Raw genomic sequence first — 20,660 nt, 5'->3', positions numbered from 1 at the left:
TTTTTTTTGTTTATAGCACAAAAAATAAAAACCGAGGCGGTGATCAAATATCTCCAAAAGAGAGTTCTATTTGTGGGGAAAAAAAGGACATAAACTTTATTGTGTATGGTGTCGCACGACCGCGCAATTGTTAGTTAAAGTAACGCAATGCCGTATCGCAAAAAATGGCCTGGTCAGGAAGGGGGGTAAATCCTTCTGGGGCCGAAGTGGTTCAACCCTCTTGAACTTTCCAGCCGGGAAGCTGTCAAAGCCAACAGCCAATCATAGATGACAAAGGCATTCCCTTCCCCACCCATATGTGTGGCTGCAGGTGGAGAATGCCCCTACTGCCTATGATTAGCTAATGGCTTTGACAGTTTCCTGGGGAGCATAGGTGGGTCTGGGCTCCTCCCTATCGCTCTCACTTCCTGTTGTGGTTATAGGACAGGAAATACAAGAAAATCTGCCCAATGGGGACAAAGCTTGCAAGAAAAAAATAAAAAGCCACCAAACAAAACAAAACAAGAAAACTTGTTTGTACTGTTGTAACCCTCCCCTGGTGTTTAATGTGGAGAGTGCCCCCCGTGCTGGGTGTCCTGTACCTGAGCTCACACCCCTCCTCTCGGCCAGTCCATCTCCCTCCGCTCCGCCCGAGTACCCGCCTGCTCTTACTCACTTTCCACAACCAAAACAATCCCACAGAGGAAGCCGCCATGGAGGCCACAGAGGACTCGGGGGTGATCGCCCTCCTGGCTCTACGATCAGCTCCATGCAGCCCCGTCCATGGCCGACGTAATGCCCCTAATCTAGGAACCCCTCCGAGCGACGGACCCGTACTAGCCCGCCTGGAGGGCCGAGACTTCGAGTTCTTCATGAGGAACCCTTCAGTCATTATCGGACGGGACTCCAGCCAGGGCTCGGTGGACGTCAATATGGGCCGCTCCAGCTTCATCTCCCGCCGACACCTCCAACTCAACTTTGTGGAGCCCAACTTCTACCTCCGATGTCTGGGAAAGAACGGAGTGTTCGTGGACGGGGCCTTCCAGAGGAGGGGGGCGCCCCCGCTACAGCTCTCCCGGCAGTGAGTACGGGGGGGTCGGTCTGTCCTCAGCCCCCCAACCCCATTCACCTCACAACTCTGCGACAACTTCTCTCCTAGAAACAGTTATTGGCCTTCCCTCCTTCACAGCAACGTGTGCGGCTCAGAGGACGAGTGCTGCCTGCACCCTGCATGGAGTGTTTCCGCCCTGTGCACATGGAGGATCCACATTATACACATAGAGGCCTGTGTATAGTGGAGGTTCCTCACCACTCATTATTTACACATAGAGGCCTGTATATGGTGGAGGCTCCTCACCACTCGTTATATACACATAGAGGCCTGTATATGGTGGAGGCTCCTCACCACTCGTTATATACACATAGAGGCCTGTATATGGTGGAGGCCTGTGTATAGTGGAGGCTCTTCATTATATATACACAGACACGCACAGAGGCCTGTGTATAGTGGAGAAGACTCCTCACTACATACATGGAGACCTGTGTATGTAGTGAGGAGCCTCCACTGTACACAGGCCTCCATGTATGTAGTGAGGAGCCTCCACTATACACCGAGGCCTGAGTATAGTGGAGGCTCCTCACTACATACATGGAGACCTGTGTATAGCGGAGGCTCCTCACTACATACACGGAGACCTGTGTATAGCGGAGGCTCCTCACTACATACACGGAGACCTGTGTATAGCGGTGGCTCCTCACTACATACACGGAGACCTGTGTATAGCGGTGGCTCCTCACTACATACACGGAGACCTGTGTATAGCGGAGGCTCCTCACTACATACACGGAGACCTGTGTATAGCGGAGGCTCCTCACTACATACACGGAGACCTGTGTATAGCGGAGGCTCCTCACTACATACACGGAGACCTGTGTATAGCGGAGGCTCCTCACTACATACACGGAGACCTGTGTATAGCGGAGGCTCCTCACTACATACACGGAGACCTGTGTATAGCGGAGGCTCCTCACTACATACACGGAGACCTGTGTATAGCGGAGGCTCCTCACTACATACACGGAGACCTGTGTATAGCGGAGGCTCCTCACTACATACACGGAGACCTGTGTATAGCGGAGGCTCCTCACTACATACACGGAGACCTGTGTATAGCGGAGGCTCCTCACTACATACACGGAGACCTGTGTATAGCGGAGGCTCCTCACTACATACACGGAGACCTGTGTATAGCGGAGGCTCCTCACTACATACACGGAGACCTGTGTATAGCGGTGGCTCCTCACTACATACACGGAGACCTGTGTATAGCGGAGGCTCCTCACTACTAGGGATGAGCTCCGGCGTGTTCGCACAGTCTACGTGCAGAGCCCGCCAGGAAGTCTGCACCGCGCTGTGCTAATCACAGGCAGGGAGACATTGTCTGTGGTTAGCGCAGCGCCGTGCAGACTTCCTGGTGGGCTCTGCACGTGGAGTGTGCGAACATGCCGAAGTTCATCCCGACTCGTTGCATGCACAGAGGCCTGTGTATAGCGGAGGCTCCTCGCTACTCCTTCCACATAGAGGCCTGTGTATAGCGGCGGCTCCTCGCTACTACTTCCACATAGAGGCCTGTGTATAGCGGCGGCTCCTCGCTACTACTTCCACATAGAGGCCTGTGTATAGCGGCGGCTACTCCTTCCACATAGAGGCCTGTGTATAGCGGCGGCTCCTCGCTACTCCTTCCACATAGAGGCCTGTGTATAGCGGCGGCTCCTCGCTACTCCTTCCACATAGAGGCCTGTGTATAGCGGCGGCTCCTCGCTACTCCTTCCACATAGAGGCCTGTGTATAGCGGCGGCTCCTCGCTACTCCTTCCACATAGAGGCCTGTGTATAGCGGCGGCTCCTCGCTACTCCTTCCACATAGAGGCCTGTGTATAGCGGCGGCTCCTCGCTACTCCTTCCACATAGAGGCCTGTGTATAGCGGCGGCTCCTCGCTACTCTTTCCACATAGAGGCCTGTGTATAGCGGCGGCTCCTCGCTACTCTTTCCACATAGAGGCCTGTGTATAGCGGCGGCTCCTCACTACTCTTTCCACATAGAGGCCTGTGTATAGCGGCGGTTCCTCGCTACTCCTTCCACATAGAGGCCTGTGTATAGCGGCGGCTCCTCGCTACCCCACACATCCTCTTACAGGGCCCTGAGTTGACATGCTCCAGGTGTCTGACTGTTGAGTCCTGAGCTGGCCGTGTCCTGGCACATTTCTTGTTGATACAACAGAACAGCCAATATTTGCTCGTTCTGCAAACACTCCGGGATCGTTTACACTAGCGGCAGCCCTTGCTGTCTTTCTAAGAAGCGATCCATGGTGGATTTCTTTTCAGAGGGCAGTGGGCCGATGTCTAGGACACAATATGTCACCCCCTTACTGCATGTTTTACCCTGAAAAGCCAGCCACACAATCGCATGCGGATGTAAAGAAGCTTCATATGATTGAATGGGTTGCATTTGGCGGTGGTACCATCTGTTGTACTCAACAGAGGGGCGAATGTGTACAGCCCACTCTGGCTGCTGTGTTGGGTTAAAAGATAAGTTCACCTTTTTTTTTATAGAAAAATAAGTAAAAAAAAAAAAGTGCAGGTAAAACGTGTATTTTATTCTGCAGTCTGTAAATCATTGCACCAATGATCATAGCAGATCACAGGTGCAACGTAGGGATCCTGCAGACCCTCAGTACACTGTCTTGCCCATACCTGCAATATGGGCAGGCAATTATTGAATGACAGAAGGAATCAATGAACTATGATAGTGCTCACCAGGGCCTTCACAGTTCATTGAGAACTACAAGCCATCAGCTGCGGAGGCCAATGGTAGATGCAGACAGAGCCCTGTATGTCCACCATGTTTTTAAATTCTACAGTGGGTGTGGGGAGAAAAATATTTGGGTGGAGCATGTTGCCTGTTTCCGAAGTGAACCTAGCCTAGGTTGTAAAGGTACATGTTTTTTCACCTGTCCTGGAGTCCAGCGCCGTCCGCAGCAGAGGAGGAGTGATCGCTCGTCACTCTGCTGCCCCCACCGCCATCCTCGGTGAGGGAACCAGGAAGTGAAGCATTGCGGCTTCACTGCCCGGTTCCTACGGCGCATGCGCGAGTCATGTGCGCCGTGCTCACTGGTCCTCGCTCTGTTCTGGGAGACGTGTGTTTCCCAGAACACAACAGGGGAACGGGATCTGACATTCTGCCCACAGTCTACCCGCAGACTGTGTGGCCAGAAGTGGGTGCAAATACCTGTCTTTAGACAGGTATCTGCAACCCCCCTCCCCCCTGAAAGGTGTCAAATGTGACACCGGAGGGGGGGAGGGTTCCGATGAGCAGAAGTTCCACTTTAGGGTTGAGCTCCGCTTTAAATCCCACGCGACAAGCCTAGTGTTTGGCTCACTGTTGTGGGACGGTGCCCATGTGTACGAGACTTTACAATGTAGCAGCTTTTGATCTTTCCTTCTGTTGTGTTGTATCGATTGGTAGACAGTTTCCCCGTAGGTTACAAAAGATTAAAGCTGGTCATCGCTGCTTAAATTTCAGCAAATTTCGGAAATTCAAGCAGTGTGTTGCCCTGCTGGCAACACTTCAACCAACACATTTGATTACACAGTTGACATTTGTTAAAAAAGCCTGTCAGAAAACAGCACCTGTATCAGAAATCTAAACATGTATGGGCAGCTTAACCACTTCAATACCGAACACTTTCTCCCCTTCCTGCCCAGGCCAATTTTCAGCTTTCAGCGCTGTCACACTTTGAATGACAATTGTGTGGTCATGCAACTCTACCCACGTGATATTTTTATAATTTATTTTTCCACACAAAACAAGCTTTCTTTTGGTGGTATTTAATCACTTTTGGGGTTTTTATTTTGTTTGCTAAACAAACAAAAAAAAAGACGGAACATTTTAAAGAAAAAAAAAAATAATGTTTTCTATTGTTTCTTTTACAAAATGTAGCAAAAAAAATAAAATATATATATATATATATATATATATATATATATATATATATATATATATATATATATATATATATATATATATATATATATATATATATATATATATGAACAGATCAGGCGGCAGTGATAAGCTTCACTAATGATTAGTTCCCTGACTATTCGTGTGAACAATTACTCAGTGTGACTTGACAGACTCTCCTTTCCTCATATGGAGACAGCGCGTGAGGAAAGTAATGCAGATAACCAGCATGTAACCAGCTGTGATTGGGCACAGCTAATCACATGGTAAAGGGCCCCTGCGATTGGTACTTATCTGTGATCAGCTGTGTCCTAAGCGGATCATTTTTGGCCTCTTTTCACCATTTGTGTTGGGCTGCTCCAAGAAATCATTCCCAGTGCAGTCCTAATGCAGAGACAAGACAATCTGCCTTGTTTGATATGAAGTCCGTTCACCTCACTATGTTGCAGTTATGTGCACTGAAAAAAGTACAGCAAGCAGTACTTTTTTGTAATAATTTTTTTCCTGCGAGATCTGTTGTGAAAGAAACCATTGCAGTGAATAGAACCAAATGATTATCACTTGTGACCTCTCAAAGTTGTGACAAAAAAAAAAAACGAAAGTTAAATGGTGAGATATGATGGAAGTTGGACAACAGCTCTGTCCCTCCCAGCGTACACCAGTGGCAAAGCTGGGAGTGAAAAAGTCCTTACATTTGATGTAGTTTAGTAAATAATAATATGCTCCAGTTGCACAAAAACAGCTAAAACAGCTTTTTATTTAAAGATGTATTTAGAAAAAAAAAGCTATTTTTGGAAATGTATGTATAAACTGATGACCTGTTATGATGGGTGTTCCATATGCAGATGGTGCTGTTGGGTAAAACGAATAATTTCGTTCTTACCAGACATTACTTTCAGCGCTGGGCTTCCGGCACTGAAGCTGATAGAGCCGGCTCTTATACAGCGAATGATAGAGGGCTGTTTTGATCTCCTTTTTTTTTTTTTTATCCCCTGCGCGATTTGTAAAACCTCTTGTATTCATTTTACAAATGGATGAGGAGAGAGCATACCATTCACCCACCTCTTCTCTTCCCTTGTCCTTTCACAGAATGTCTTGTATCCTGTGAAAAGAATATAAGATGGGGAAGCGTAAGGTTGAGAGTGGCAGTTTTAGTTTGGCGCTTACAGTAGTTTCTGGGATGAATTAAACTAATAGTTTTAATGATTTACCTTTCACACATGGGACAGCATTTAATAAAGACGATTTATTAACATATTAAAATTTTAGCAAATGTTCATTTTTTTCCCTTGAGTTCAGCTTTAAAAGAGAAGTGTCAAAAGAAGTTTAAAAGTCTTCTCAAATCTGACAGGGGACCCAGTGCACATAGCACTTGATTAGGGGTGAAACAACTAATCAATTATATAAATAGTTGTCAACTATTTTTACAATCAATTAGTTGGTCAGCCGATCAGTTGGCCTACATACAGAATACGCCAATTTTAATTTTTTTAAAGTCAGCAGCTACAAATAAGGCAGATGCTGACTTTTAAAAAATGGACACTTACCTGTCCAGCGCGCACGCGGTGTCAGCAGCCGAGGCTGAGCAATCGCTCGGCCCTCTGCTGCTTCCGCCGCCATCATCTGTGAGGGAATCAGGAAGTGAAGCCTGACGGCTTCACTGCCCGATTCCCTACTGCGCATGCGTGAGGATCGTGGCGCGCCGTCACTGGTCCCCGCTCTCTCCTGGGAACAGTGTTTCCCAGAAGACAGCGGGGGGAGTGACATCACAGGCTGGATTCCACGCAGGGATCAGACCCGGAAGTGGTGCAAATACCTGTCTCAGACAGGCATCTGCACCCCCCTCCCCCTGAAAGGTGCCAAATGTGTCACCGGGGGGAGGGATCCAAAAATCGGAGTTTCACTTTTTGTGTGAACCTCTGCTTTAAAGTGATTCTAAAGGCACAAGTTTTTTTAACTTTTCTACCTTTAGTAGAGGCACTCTATACTATACTTTGCAGCTTGCACTCTGAAGGCAGGAGGAGCCAGAAGCGCCAGCGGGGGACCCCAGAAGAGGACAATTGGGGCTGCTCTGTGCAAAACCATTATACAGAACAGGTAAGTATGATAAGCGCCTGCTGCTGGTGCAAGCGGGGAAGGACAGAGAAGAACTGCAGAGAGCAGGGCTGCGGCTGACAGAATCACACAAACAGACCACGATGTCGGGGATCAGCAGCCATGATTATCGTGGCCTGTTTGCAGAGGGAAGGGTATAGTCAGGCTGGATGAGCCAGGTTTTTTAGGTTATACAGTGTGCCAAATTACATAGCACAAGAACCGTGCTGTATAATATGCTTTTAAAGGAATAGTATCTGGTATTTTTTTATATTTTATGGGGGTTAACAAACGCTTTAATATAAAAGATTTATACTGCCCCACCACCCTTCATATACAGTGCCTTGCGAAAGGCTTGAAAAACATAAAGATATAAAACTGTAATTTTTTTTTGAAGAATCAACAACAAGTGGGACACAATCATGAAGTGGAACGAAATTTATTGGATATTTCAAACTTTTTTAACAAATAAAAAACTGAAAAATTGGGCGTGCAAAATTATTCAGCCCCCTTAAGTTAACACTTTGTAGCGCCACCTTTTGCTGCGATTACAGCTGTAAGTCGCTTGGGGTATGTCTCTATCAGTTTTGCACATCGAGAGACTGAAATTTTTTCCCATTCCTCCTTGCAAAACCACTCAAGCTCAGTGAGGTTGGATGGAGAGCGTTTGTGAACAGCAGTTTTCAGGTCTTTCCACAGATTCTCGATTGGATTCAGGTCTGGACTTTGACTTGGCCATTCTAACACCTGGATATGTTTATTTGTGAACCATTCCATTGTAGATTTTGCTTTATGTTTTGGATCATTGTCTTGTTGGAAGACAAATCTCCGTCCCAGTCTCAGGTCTTTTGCAGACTCCAGGTTTTCTTCCAGAATGGTCCTGTATTTGGCTCCATCCATCTTCCCATCTACCCATCTTCCCTGTCCCTGCTGAAGAAAAGCAGGCCCAAACCATGATGCTGCCACCACCATGTTTGACAGTGGGGATGGTGTGTTCAGGGTGATGAGCTGTGTTGCTTTTACGCCATACATAACATTTTGCATTGTTGCCAAAAAGTTTGATTTTGGTTTCATCTGACCAGAGCACCTTCTTCCACATGTTTGGTGTGTCTCCCAGGTGGCTTGTGGAAAACTTTAAACAACACTTTTATGGATACCTTTAAGAAATGGCTTTCTTCTTGCCACTCTTCCATAAAGGCCAGATTTGTGCAGTATACGACTGATTGTTGTCCTAAGGACAGAGTCTCCCACCTCAGCTGTAGATCTCTGCAGTTCATCCAGAGTGATCATGGGCCTCTTGGCTGCATCTCTGATCAGTCTTCTCCTTGTATGAGCTGAAAGTTTAGAGGGACGGCCAGGTCTTCGTAGATTTGCAGTGGTCTGATACTCCTTCCATTTCAATATCGCTTGCACAGTGATCCTTGGGAAGTTTAAAGCTTGGGAAATCTTTTTGTATCCAAATCCAGCTTAAAACTTCTCCACAACAGTATCTCGGACCTGCCTGGTGTGTTCCTTGTTCTTCATGATGCTCTCTGCGCTTTAAACGGACCTCTGAGACTATCACAGTGCAGGTGCATTTATACGGAGACTTGATTACACACAGGTGGATTCTATTTATCATTAGTCATTTAGGTCAACATTGGATCATTCAGAGATCCTCACTGAACTTCTGGAGAGTTTGCTGAAAGTAAAGGGGCTGAATAATTTTGCACGCCCAATTTTTCAGTTTTTTATTTGTTAAAAAAGTTTGAAATATCCAATAAATTTCGTTCCACTTCATGATTGTGTCCCACTTGTTGATTCTTAAAAAAAAAATAGTTTTATATCTTTGAAGCCTGAAATGTGGCAAAAGGTCGCAAAGTTCAAGGGGGCCGAATACTTTTGCAAGGCACTGTACATTCATGTTTGACTCCCAGTTAAAATACCCTATATTTCTGACTTCTGGAGATTATATATTTAGGTCCATATATATTTGGGCACCATTTTTATAATTTGTGCTTGGTATGCCAGCAGCATACAATTATGTTGCTGAGCTCACCAGTGCTTTCTTCTTTCCTCCAGAATCTACCAAACTGTTGATTTGGCCACTTCTAATGTTGCTTCTATCTTTCTGGTGGATTTGTTTCATTTTTGAAGCCTTACAGTGGCCTGTTTCACTTGCATGGACAGCTTCTTTGAATGCATGATATAGGTTCACAGCAATAGATTTCAAATGCAAATACCACACCTATGCTGGCTACACACACACAGAATTTCGGCCGTTTGCAGACTGACAGATTATTCGTCGGTCAAAAGCAAATTGGCCACTAACTGACAGAATAAACTTGTTTACGTAATTGTTTCCATAATCATAGTGATTGTTGGACAACAATTAAAACATGTATGAATCGTACAAGACAGAATATTTTAGTTTCGATTACAACCTACATGTGTACTAGAGCTGCAAGATTCTGGCCAAAATGCGAATCACGACTTTTTTGCTAATAAAGAGCACGATTCTCGTGGCGTAAAATCTTTTACACTATAAAAAAAAAAATTGGGCTAATTTTACTGGTTGGTTTTTTATTATTCATTAAAGTGCAATTTTGTTCCAAAAAATTGCATTTGTACGACTGCTGCAAAAATACAATGCAACCTAAAATATTCCAACAACCACCATTTTATTCTCTAGAGTCTCTACAAAAAAATATATATATGTTTGGGGGTTCTAAGTAATTTTCTAGCAAAAAAATATTTTAACTTTAACCAACAAATGTCAGAAAAAGGTTTAGTGGTTTAAACTTTCCTCATTTGCACACAAAGTGTAGTCCTTTGATCTAATTCACAAATGGTTACAATGTTTCTACTTGGTTCCACTGCTAAAGAATGTTGTGATACTTGGCAGACTGCCCAGATTTTTTCAGCAGAACAGAGAGAATTCTCTGCATAGAAAGATCGTGAAATACTTTGTCAAGATCAGAAGGGGGAAAAAAATTGTGATAATGATTACTCATCCAGCTGTAAAGTATACATTATAGTTGAAAGGGTAAACGTTTTTGCTTTGGATCCATCGCCATTAGCTGGGCCCACGGTCGTTGGTAAAGTTGTTTGGCCCAATAATGACACGATTGTTGAATGATCTTTCTGAAAACTACCAGTTTCGGCCCAAAATTCTGTGTGTGTGTGTGTATGGCCAGCGTAAGGCCTGATTCACACCTTTGCAGGTTTCAGTTCGCACATTCCAGGTGCATTTTGCGTTTTTTCAATACTCATTTTGGTCCATTGAAGTCTATGGAACCAAAGACCAGAAAAAAGTCCCTGGTCCTTTCCATAAAATGCACAGATGTGAACTACATCCATAGGAAACCATGTCAAATGGACTGTAGTGTGTTTTCTAAATTTTTTGCAAGTAATTTTTTTTTGGGGAGGGGGGGGGGGGGGAGTAGGTACCTAGTTTTCCCCTCCCTCCCTGCAATCTTCTGAAACACGTCACAGGTCCCAGAAGATTTCTTGGCCATTCAGGACATCTTGCGCAATTCACGCATTTGCAATGCGCACGCGGCTGTGAAGCCGTAAGCTGTCACAGCTGGGTGCCCAGACTAGTAATGCGGGGGAGAGAACCAAGGTTTGGGGTGCCGCATCACTGGATCGTAGGACAGTGGAGTGTGTTAAAGTTTAGCATCTACACTTTTTGTAGCTGCTGACTTGATAAACATAGAAACTGCTGCTCCGCTTTGATGGTAATTTTTTTTATTTCTTTACACATTACATTATGAAAAGAGTGGTGTGTACCAGGCTTAAAGTGATTGTAAAGTCTTAGTAAAAAAACAATGAAAATAATAAACATGTTACCTGCTCTGTTTGCACAGAGCAGCCTGGCTATTCCTCTTTCAGGTTTCTCTTCTGTGCTGCTGTCCCCTCCCTACCTGTTCAGTGCCCCATAGCAAGTAGCTTGCTATGTAGCCACCCAAACTGAGTCGCAGCTCCCTGTATCCACTCAAACACAGAGCCCCAACCTGCCCCCTCTCTCCCCTGATTGGCGAGCCGACTTTGACAGCAGCGGGAACCAATGGTGCTGCTGCTGTGTCAGCCAATTAGGAAGAAGAATCTCAGTGGGCTGAGTAACCCGTGGAAATTGCTGGACAAAGAGGGACCTCAGGTAAGTGTTAGGGGGGCTGCTGCACACAGAAGGCTTTTTATCTTAACGCATAGGATGCATTAACCTCTGGACAACCGAGGACATCCCTGGGACGTCCTTGACTTTGTGCGGTGGTATCTGAATGATGCCTGCAGCTACAGGCATCATTCAGATATCACTGTCTTCAGCCGCCGATTCTCTCTGCGATAAGAATGATCAAAGCGGCAGTTCCGCCGCCATTGGGGGCCCGGAGAGCAAATCGGCCGGCGCTGCCTGGGAAGCATAGAGATGACTGGTGACCAGAATGACGTCGCGCCCGGTACCCGGAAGTAAACAAAGCCGCAATCGCGGCTGTCGGCATGTGATCGGTGATTTTTTTTTTTATCACCGATTTCATGCTTGTAAGCCAGGAGGAGAGCTGTGGGGTCTTATTGACCCCACATCTCTCCATAAAGAGGACCTGTCACACACTATTCCTATTACAAGGGATGTTTACATAACTTGTAATAGGAATAAAAGTGATCAAAACAAAAAAAAAACATTTTTTTTTAAAAAAGTGTAAAAATGAAAGTGAAATGGAAATTTTTTTTTTTTAAAACGCCCCTTTCCCCGGTAGCTTGCGTGCAGAAGCGAACACGCATGCAAGTCCCGCCCACATATGTAAACGCTGTTCAAACCCCCACATGTGAGGTTTTGTCGCGTGCGTTAGAGTGTGTGCAACAATTCTAGCACTAGACCTTCTCTGTAACTTGAAAATAGTAACCTGTAAAAAATGTTAAAGCATCGCCTATGGAGATTTTTAAGTTTGGCGCCATTCCATGAGTGTGCGCAATTTTAAAGCGTGACATGTTGGGTATCTATTTACTCGGCGTAACATCATCTTTCACATTAAACAAAAAAATTGGGTTAACTTTACTGTTTTGTTGTTGTTTTTTAATTCATGAAACCGCTTTTTTTCCCCCCAAAAAAGGCATTTTAAAAATGATTGCGCAAATACCGTGTGAGAAAAAAAGTTGCAATGACCGCCATTTTATTCCCTAGGGTGTCTGCTAAAAAAATATATATATAATGTTTGGGGGGTCCTGATTAATTTTCTAGCAAAAAAATTTAGATTTTTACATGGAGAGAAGTGCCAAAATAGGCCCGGTTGTAAAGTGGTTAAGATAAAAAACCTTCTGCCTTAACAACCACTTTAACCACTTGCTTACTGGACACATATACCCCCTTCCTGCCCAGGCGAAATTTCAGCTTTTGGCACTGCGTCACTTTAAATGAAAATTGCGCGGTCGTGCAACGTGGTTCCCAAACAAAATTGACGTCCTTTTTTTTCCCCACAAATAGAGCTTTCTTTTGGTAGTATTTGATCACCTCTGCGGTTTTAATTTTTTGCGCTATAAACAAAAATAGAGCGACAATTTGGAAAAAAACACAATATTTTTTTACTTTTTGCTATAATAAATATCCCATTTTTTTTTCTCAGTTTAGGCCGATACGTATTCTTCTACATATTTTTTTTGGGGGGGGGGGGGGGGGGGGATTGCAATAAGTGTCTAGTGATTGGTATGCGCAAAAGTTATAGCGGCTACAAATTAGGGGATAGAATTCTGACTTTTTTTTTTTTACTAGTAATGGCGGTTATCTGCGATTTTTTTATTTTTTTTATTGGGACTGCGACGACATGGCGGACACATCGGATGCTTTTGACACATTTTTGAACCATTCACATTTCTACAGCGAACAGTGCTATAAAACTGTACTGATTACTGTATAAATGTTACTGGCAGGGAAGGGGTTAACACTAGGTGGCGATGAAGGGGTTAAATGTGTACCCTGGGAGTGATTCTTACTGTGGGGGGAGGGGACTGACTGGGGGAGATGACCGATGCTGTGTCCCTATGTACAAGGGACACAGTATCGGTCTCCTCTCCGACAGGACATGGATCTGTGTTTACACACAGAGATTCATGTCCCTGCTCTGTCACTGCCGATCGCGGGTACCTGGTGGACATCGCGGCCGCCAGGCACGCGCATTGGCTTCTCAGTGACGCGCCGGGCGCGCAGGCCCCCCCCCCTCCCCCCCCCCTAGCTCCTCAGTATAGATTGAATTTCCTGCTGTCCAGCAGAAGCAAAACATGTGTTTCTCTTCTGACCAGATGGGTGTTGGGTCATTAGCCTCTCCCTCCAGAGGCAGATCTCTTGGGTCCCCTGGATCCCTTGCTACATAGGAGTGCTTTCCCCTCTTCTCTTCCAATGTCTTGACTCAAACCAGGACCTGGAGTAGAAGAGGCCAATTTTATGGATCTCATGTCTGATAGGCCTACTTCTGACAAGTCCTTTTGAGCCTCCTTTTTCTGCCCCTGTCTTGGGCTTCAGTCAGTTTGTAATTTCTGGGGCATTGTAATTTAATGCTGCCTTGTTGGGTACAGGCCAATATTGGAGGGTTTTCCCTTCATGTGAGCTGTACCAGGTGTACCATCCTGACAGGTACAGTAAATATTGAATAGGAAAAGTTCGGCCCCTTTCACATGGGGCAGGGGAGGTGTGGTGGCGGTATAGCGGCGCTATACTGTCGGAATTGCCGCAGGATTCGGCCGCTAGCGGTGCAGTATTAACCCCCGCTAGCGGCCAAAAAAGGGTTAATACCGCCCGCAATGCGCCTTTATTACCACGGTTTTCCATTGTTTTAAATGGGAAGGAGCGGTATACACACCGCTCCTCTCACCGCTCCAAAGATGCTGCTTGCAGGAGATTTTTTTTTCTCTCCTGTCAGCGCATCGCCTCAGTGTGAAAGCCCTCGGGAGTTTTTCAGGTGGTATTTAGGCGCTATTTTTAGCGCTGTACCGCCTGAAAAACTCCTTGGTGTGAAAGGGGCCTTATTTCTTCGTAATAGCTGAGTTACAGTTTAATTTCATTTGTCACAATTTAATTTTCCCTCTGGGGATTATGCCCAATTTATAAAGTTTCACCCATTAAAAGGTCAGCAGCTACAAAAAGTGTAGCTGCTGACTTTTAATTATCAGACACTCACTCACCTGTCGCACGGTCCAGCGATGTGGGTGCAGGAAGACTCGCTCCTCCCAGAGGTGCTGGCATTCTAGCTGTGGGCGCTCGGCTGTGGCTCCACAGCCAGGCACGCATTGCGAATGCGCAAGCCGCGCTGTTAATGGTCGGGCAATCTTCTGGGACCTGTGACGTGTCCCAGAAGATTGGAGGGGGGGAGAGGTGAACTTCCGGCGCCGCAGAGCCAAGGGAGGAAGTGGGAGCTGGGTGCCCGTAAAAACAGGGTACCGGCTTCTCCCCCACCCCAAAAAAGACATGCCAAATGTGGCATGTCAGGGGGTCACCATTTTTGGGTGGAACTCCGCTTTTGGTTTACATCTGTGTGGTGTTTTTTGGTGCTTTGCCTTTTAGGTGCGTTTTACATGCGCTTTTAGGCATCAAAGCTGCATAGCCAACACACATGAGTTAACCATAACCACTTAAGGACCGCCCCACGTATATTTACTGCGGCAGGGTGGCCCTAAACGCAAAATCACATATGTGATTCCTGTTGTTGGCTTTGGGGGCGTGCGTGTGCCGCCGGAGCTGCGCTTCCGTTGTGATTTGTTAGTAAGAGAGGCAGAACAGCAGTCTGCCTATGTAAACAAGGCAGACTGCTGTTCTGTCACAGAGGGAGAGAGATCTTGTGTCCCTACTATTCAGGACGCAGATTTCTCTTCCTCCAGTCAGTCCACCCCCCATACAGTTAGAAAGCATTCTCTAGGAGTGCATTTAACCCTTTGATCGCCCCTGATGTTAATCCCCTCCCTGCCAGTGTCATTTATACAGTCATTCCTTTTTTTTTTTTTTCACTGATTACTGTATTGGTGTCTCTGGTCCCCAAAAAGTGTCACTCAGATTTGTCCGTCGTAGTCTCACTAAAAATCGCTGATCGTCACCATTACTAGTAAAAACAATAAGGCCCCTTTCACACTGGGGCGTTTTTCGAGCGTTATTCGTGCGAAGCCTCATCTGCAATCCCAATGTGCTGGTAAAGCATCGCTAAGACCCTAACATTTTAGGGCGTTTTTGCAGTGCCTCAGTGTGAAAGGGTAAGGTGTTTTTCCAGTGCTTTCATTTCAATGGAGAGGGGCATTTTTGGAGCGTTTTTTTTTCAGCGCCCAAAAGCTGCTCCAAAGATGCTGCTTGCAGGACTTTTCTCAACGCCCCGCCAGTGCAACGCCTCAATGTGAAAGGGTAAGGCGTTTTTACAGCGCTTTCAATTCGTTTCAATGGAGAGGGGCGTTTTTAGAACGTTTTTTTTTTCAGCGCCCAAAAGCTGCTCCAAAGATGCTGCTTGCAGGACTCAGTCTGAAACGGTTCATTGAGATGCATGGAGAACATTTTATGAGCGTTTTAATAGCGCTATTTTTAACGCTAAAACGCTGTAAAAATGCTTCAGTGTGAAAGGGGTCTAAAAGAGTCTGTTTTTCCAAATTGTCAATCTTTTTTATTTATTTTTTTGTGCAAAAGAAAGCTCTAATTGGGGGGGGGGGACATACATTTTATTTGGGTACAGCGTCACACGATCGCACAATTGTCCGTTAGAGCAACGCAGTGCTGTATTGCAAAAAATGGCTTGGTCAGGAAGGAATAAAACCTTCTAGAGCTGAAGTGGTTAAAGTTCTCCTAAACACTTCTGCTCTATTAAAGCTTGGTATGCACAACCTGAAAAGCATCCGGTTGCTTCGGAACCTGCTGAATTTTGTTCTGTGTGTACCTGTCTAAGGCTGGGTTCACACTACGATTTTCCCGTCCGTCAGCCGCATACGATTTCAGTATTGAAAACGTACGGGCCCGGACCGGAAAACGTATAGATAGACAATGCATTGCAAATCGTATGCACTCAGATGCATCCGGGTGTGTACGATTTGCTGGCAAAACGTTTTTTAAACGTACGCAAAACCGTGTTCAACCACGGTTTTGCGGCCGTTTTTAAAACAGTATGGCAAACGCATACGTTTTTCTTTAACATTAACGTCAATGGAAAACGCACATATGTGCGGTTCCATACGTTCCCGTCCGTTTCAGCCGCATGCGGTTTTTCATATAAATCGTGTGCGGCTGACGGACGGGAAAATCGTAGTGTGAACCCAGCCTAACAGAAGCTGGTCTAATGTCTGACTTCTGCTGGAAAACCAGCATTCAATCAGCTGCTGATCTGTTTATTCTGATGGGGGTGGATTCCCCGCTGTCCCAATATCGTGGCCAGGAAGATCCCTCTGCATCCACGTAGTTTGTGGGGATCTGTGTGTGTTTTTTTTTTTTTTAACCAGAGCTCTATGTGTATACCCAGTAGAGCTGCACGATTCTGGGAAAAATAAGAATCGCGATTCTTTTGCATAAAATGAAGATCACGATTCTCAATTTTTTTTTTTAATTTAAAGTGGTAGTAAACCCCGTTCGTGTTTTATTTTTTATTTTTACTTTTAAACCTACCTGAAAGACAAAAGCCATAATGAGCTAGTATGCACCGCATACTAGCTCATTATGAAATACTTACCTTGGCACGAGTCGTAGGGAACTTACCTGGTCCACGCCGAGGGAGATGTCATCTTGCCTCGGCGTGTCTTCCGGGTATCGCCGCTCCAGCGATGTGAGTGGCTGGTGCATCAATGTCGTCACGCGCGGGAGACTTCTTGCCGGCAAGGTCTGGCGGCTGCCGGGCCTTTAGGCGAGGATCCCCGCTGCGCATGCACCGCTGCAGTCAGCGGCGCATTGCGAGGGGAATATCTCCTAAACCGTTTAGGTTTAGGAGATATTCTTTATACCTACAGGTAAGCCTTATTATAGGCATACCTGTATTTAAAAGAGGTAGTACAGAGTATACTACCACTTTAAAGTTATTTTCAACACAAAACTAAGATTATGTGCTTAAAGCGGAGTTCCACCCAAAAGTGGAACTTCCGCTTAATCCACTCCTCGCCCCCTTACATGCCACATTTGGCATGTAATTTTTTTTGGGGGGGAGTGGGGGCTTTAGGAGGAGTGGGACTTCCTGTCCCACTTCCTCCTTCCGCCGAGGGGCTGCAAAGACGAATAGTCTAATTGCCTTTTGGCAGCCCCTCCTGTAGGCGATCGCCTGGGACACGTGACAGGTCCCAGGCGATCGCCTGTCCAATCAGATGGCGGAGCGCCACTCGCGCATGCGCAGTGAGTGCCCGGCCGTGAAGCCGAAAACTGTCACAGCCGGGTGCCCACAGTTAGGATGGAGACGCCGGCAAAAGAGGGGGGGGGGAGAGGAGAGGAGCGGAGCTCCGTGCGGCGCTGGACGGCAGAGCAGGTAAGTGTATGTTTATTGAAAGCCAGCAGCTACACTTTTTGTAGCTGCTGACTTTTAATGAACATAAAAAATTACTGGAACACCCCTTTAAAACAGTATATGTAAATCTGACAGACTGTTTACATGTTGCATTTTAAAAGCCGCAGCAAACCTGCTGACCTTACATGGTTGCTAATGTGAAAGAACAACTCTGATTTTCACATTTAACTAAATATGAAAATCAGAGGTGTTCTGTCACATTAGCAAGCATGTAAGGTTTGCTGCTGCTTTTAAAATTTAACATGTAAGCAGTCTGTCAGATTTTCATATACTTTATTTAAGCATATAAGCTCCGTTTTGTGTTGAAAATAACTGTGAAAGTTATTCCTCTGTTGGGTGTAACAAGATGTCCGCTTGCCCCCCTTCTAACTAACATTACTGTACAGGAGTGTGGGGTGGAGCAAGATGGCGGCGACAAAACGTCACTTCCTGATGAGACAGTCGCCGGGTGTACCAAGATGGCCGGAGCTAGGCCGAAGCCAGGGGCTTTCCTATGGCCGCAGGTTCATCCGGCCTGGAGATCGTCGGGGGGGTGAATCGAGATCGCGATTAATTTACGATTAATCGTGCAGCTCTAATTACCCAGCTTTAGCCTTCCTCTGGTGTTCTGACCCTCCCACAAACTCCCTAGAGCCATGGGCTCCCCACCCTCTGGCATCTGACAACATAAACGCTTGCTTCTCTTTTCACTGATCGGCTGTACCCAACACAGCAACCTGAGTCAGCTGTCAGCCTAGGAGTGTGACAACAGAACCCCCACCGTTTGCCTCTGCCTGTCCCTGGCTCACTGCCACCTCCAACCTTTTTTAAGACTCCATCCCTTCCCCCAGCCCCTGCTACCATAGGGGAGGACAGATAAGCTTTTAGGTAGTCACTTGGGCTCCATTCACACTAATGCGTTTTTTGATGCATTTTGCAGAAATCTTTTAACATGGTTTCTTATGGAACATGTTCACATCAATGCTTTTTTGTGCCTCTGCGTTTTTGGAAAGGGTAGGGGACTTTTTTCCTGCAAAAAGCAGTGTTTTGCATGTAATAGAATTCAAGGAATTGTAAAAAAAATTCAAATTGCCGGCTAAAAAAAAGTATAAAAAAAGAAAATTGCGGTAAAAACGCAGCAAGCACCGCAAAAAGCACTGCAAAAATGCTCAAAAGCAACATTCATAGGTGTGAATCGAGCCTTAGCAAGGGCTATGGGAAAGGCAAGATATGCATTCTGTGAATATTTTAGCTGCTTCTTAGGGCACGCCTTTCCTGTAATGTCAGCCCCTAACACACCTGTGCGCCCCCTGTTCTCGGCACCCATCAAGCTGACAGTCTCTCTTTTTTCAGCACAAAACACGAATGCAACACCCCAACCCCCTTCACACAACAACCCCCACACCTGCATGCCACCTTCTTTTACCAACCACTGTTCCTGCATTACTCCTTCCACAACTGCATCTCTCTCCCCACTGTACCTGTGCTAGCTTCCACCCGCTCTCGCCTACATTCCTGGTCCAGGTGATTGGTCATTGGTTTACAATAATTTGCAGCTTTCATAGGACCACACAGGTATGAGGTATGCATATTTACATTAATCCAAGCTCGCTCCCGCAATTGGTCCATGGCGTTTTGAAACCTAGCACCCTTTTCTCCAGTATTGGTGGACGTTGGCATTTTTAATAATGCACCCCCTAATAGCTGTTCAAACTGCATGTCTCTTCCTGCTTTAGCGATGCTGAATAGTGGTTACTCTTGGGGTCCAAACTGTGCACATGTGCATTGTGCCCGGCGCCCTGATCAAAATTCTGCATAACTTTAGTTCCTATTATCATAGATCGCCCCTTTTAGCTTCAGTGATGATTTACAGTCTCTTGTGGTTGCTGTAAATTGTCCTCGCTATCTGATTTTCAACACAATCACCTATGGCAGGGCTGGCCAACCAGTGGCCCGGGGGCCACATGTGGCCCGCGACCTCCTGCTCTGGAATGGCAGGTTAGCAAGCAAAGATTGCAGGTTGCTGACCCGCCATACCACAGCATCAGTGTTGTGAATGAAGCTGGTGGTAGAGGAAGAAAACGACTGCGGAGCAGAGCCCCATAAGCCGATGCTTCCTCTACAACGCCGGCTTTTGCCACAGACGGAGTCTAAGGCAAAGTTCAGCTAACCCGCAGGATAGACACAGCGCCACTCGCGGTGTGGGTAAACCGCAGCACAACAGTGTGAAAGCAGTCTTGGGCCCTTTTCACATGATTAGCCTGACCAAATGGGACCCTCAATTCACCTCTACAGAGCGACAGATGTCCGTTTACGCCAGCCTACCTCCAATCCGAAAAAGATTTGTCCCCTTCTATCTGGGCGGATTAGAGGGCCTATAGAGTAGCTGTGACCTGTCATCCGTCCGCTCCGCTCATTGTGGCCCTCGACTGGTCACCAAGTTGCTTAAGTGGCCCTCACTCTTTAAAAGGTTGGGCACCCCTGACCTATGGACTCTTTTTTCTTCCTACTGCTCTGCACTTCAGCAACTGTTTTCAATGTGTTTAGTTGGTCTGATTTTTGAACTATTGTTTCAGCTACACTGAAATGCCAACAGCAGCGCTGTTTGTGGTTTATGACTTGGACATTCACATTTATGTTTATAAGCTTATTATACCATCCTTTTGTATTTTATCTTTTTTAAACCGCAGCTTAGTTTAATATTTTGAGGGCTTTTTTGTTACAAATAAGTTCATAATATTTCTTTTTTTCTTTGGTACACATTGCACTTAAGTGTGCAGATTGTGATTCGATTAAAATTGTAGTCTGTTTCCATTCAGGCGCTGGGAGGTGTACTATAGGCCTTGCAGTTACACCTTTGTTATAATATATAAGGAAAAATGTCAGTATATATGTCATCATTTCTAGATGCTATAACATACAAACCAATCACTTATTGGTATTCCTTTTTTTTTTTTTTTTTTACCAAAGACATGTAGCAGAATACATTTTGGCCTAAATTTATAAAGATTTTTTAATTGAATAGCAGAAAGTAAAAAACATTTTTGCTAAATTTTTGGTCTTTTTTTTCATTTATATAATACAAATATTGATAATAATTTAAAAAA

At 45.6% G+C, this 20,660-nt stretch overlaps 1 protein-coding gene across 2 annotated transcripts in view; it reads left to right on the top strand.

The window, feature by feature from the left end:
* Positions 1 to 427: 427 nt before the first annotated feature.
* Positions 428 to 20,660, top strand: part of FOXK1 (forkhead box K1) — a 218,653-nt gene continuing 198,420 nt past the window's right edge. The window contains exon 1 of one of the 2 annotated variants that reach the window (XM_040357043.1): positions 428 to 1,060. In XM_040357043.1, coding sequence (XP_040212977.1) covers positions 546 to 1,060 — 515 coding nt within the window. In that variant the 5' untranslated portion in view covers positions 428 to 545. The remainder of the gene's footprint in view (positions 1,061 to 20,660) is intronic. The other variant, XM_040357042.1, reaches the window with a different exon arrangement.

The sequence above is a fragment of the Rana temporaria genome, chromosome 6 (assembly GCF_905171775.1).
Source record: "Rana temporaria chromosome 6, aRanTem1.1, whole genome shotgun sequence".
Classification (NCBI taxonomy): domain Eukaryota; kingdom Metazoa; phylum Chordata; class Amphibia; order Anura; family Ranidae; genus Rana; species Rana temporaria.
The sequence above is the reverse complement of the archived record's forward strand: the minus strand, read 5'-3'. Positions and strand labels throughout refer to the sequence as shown.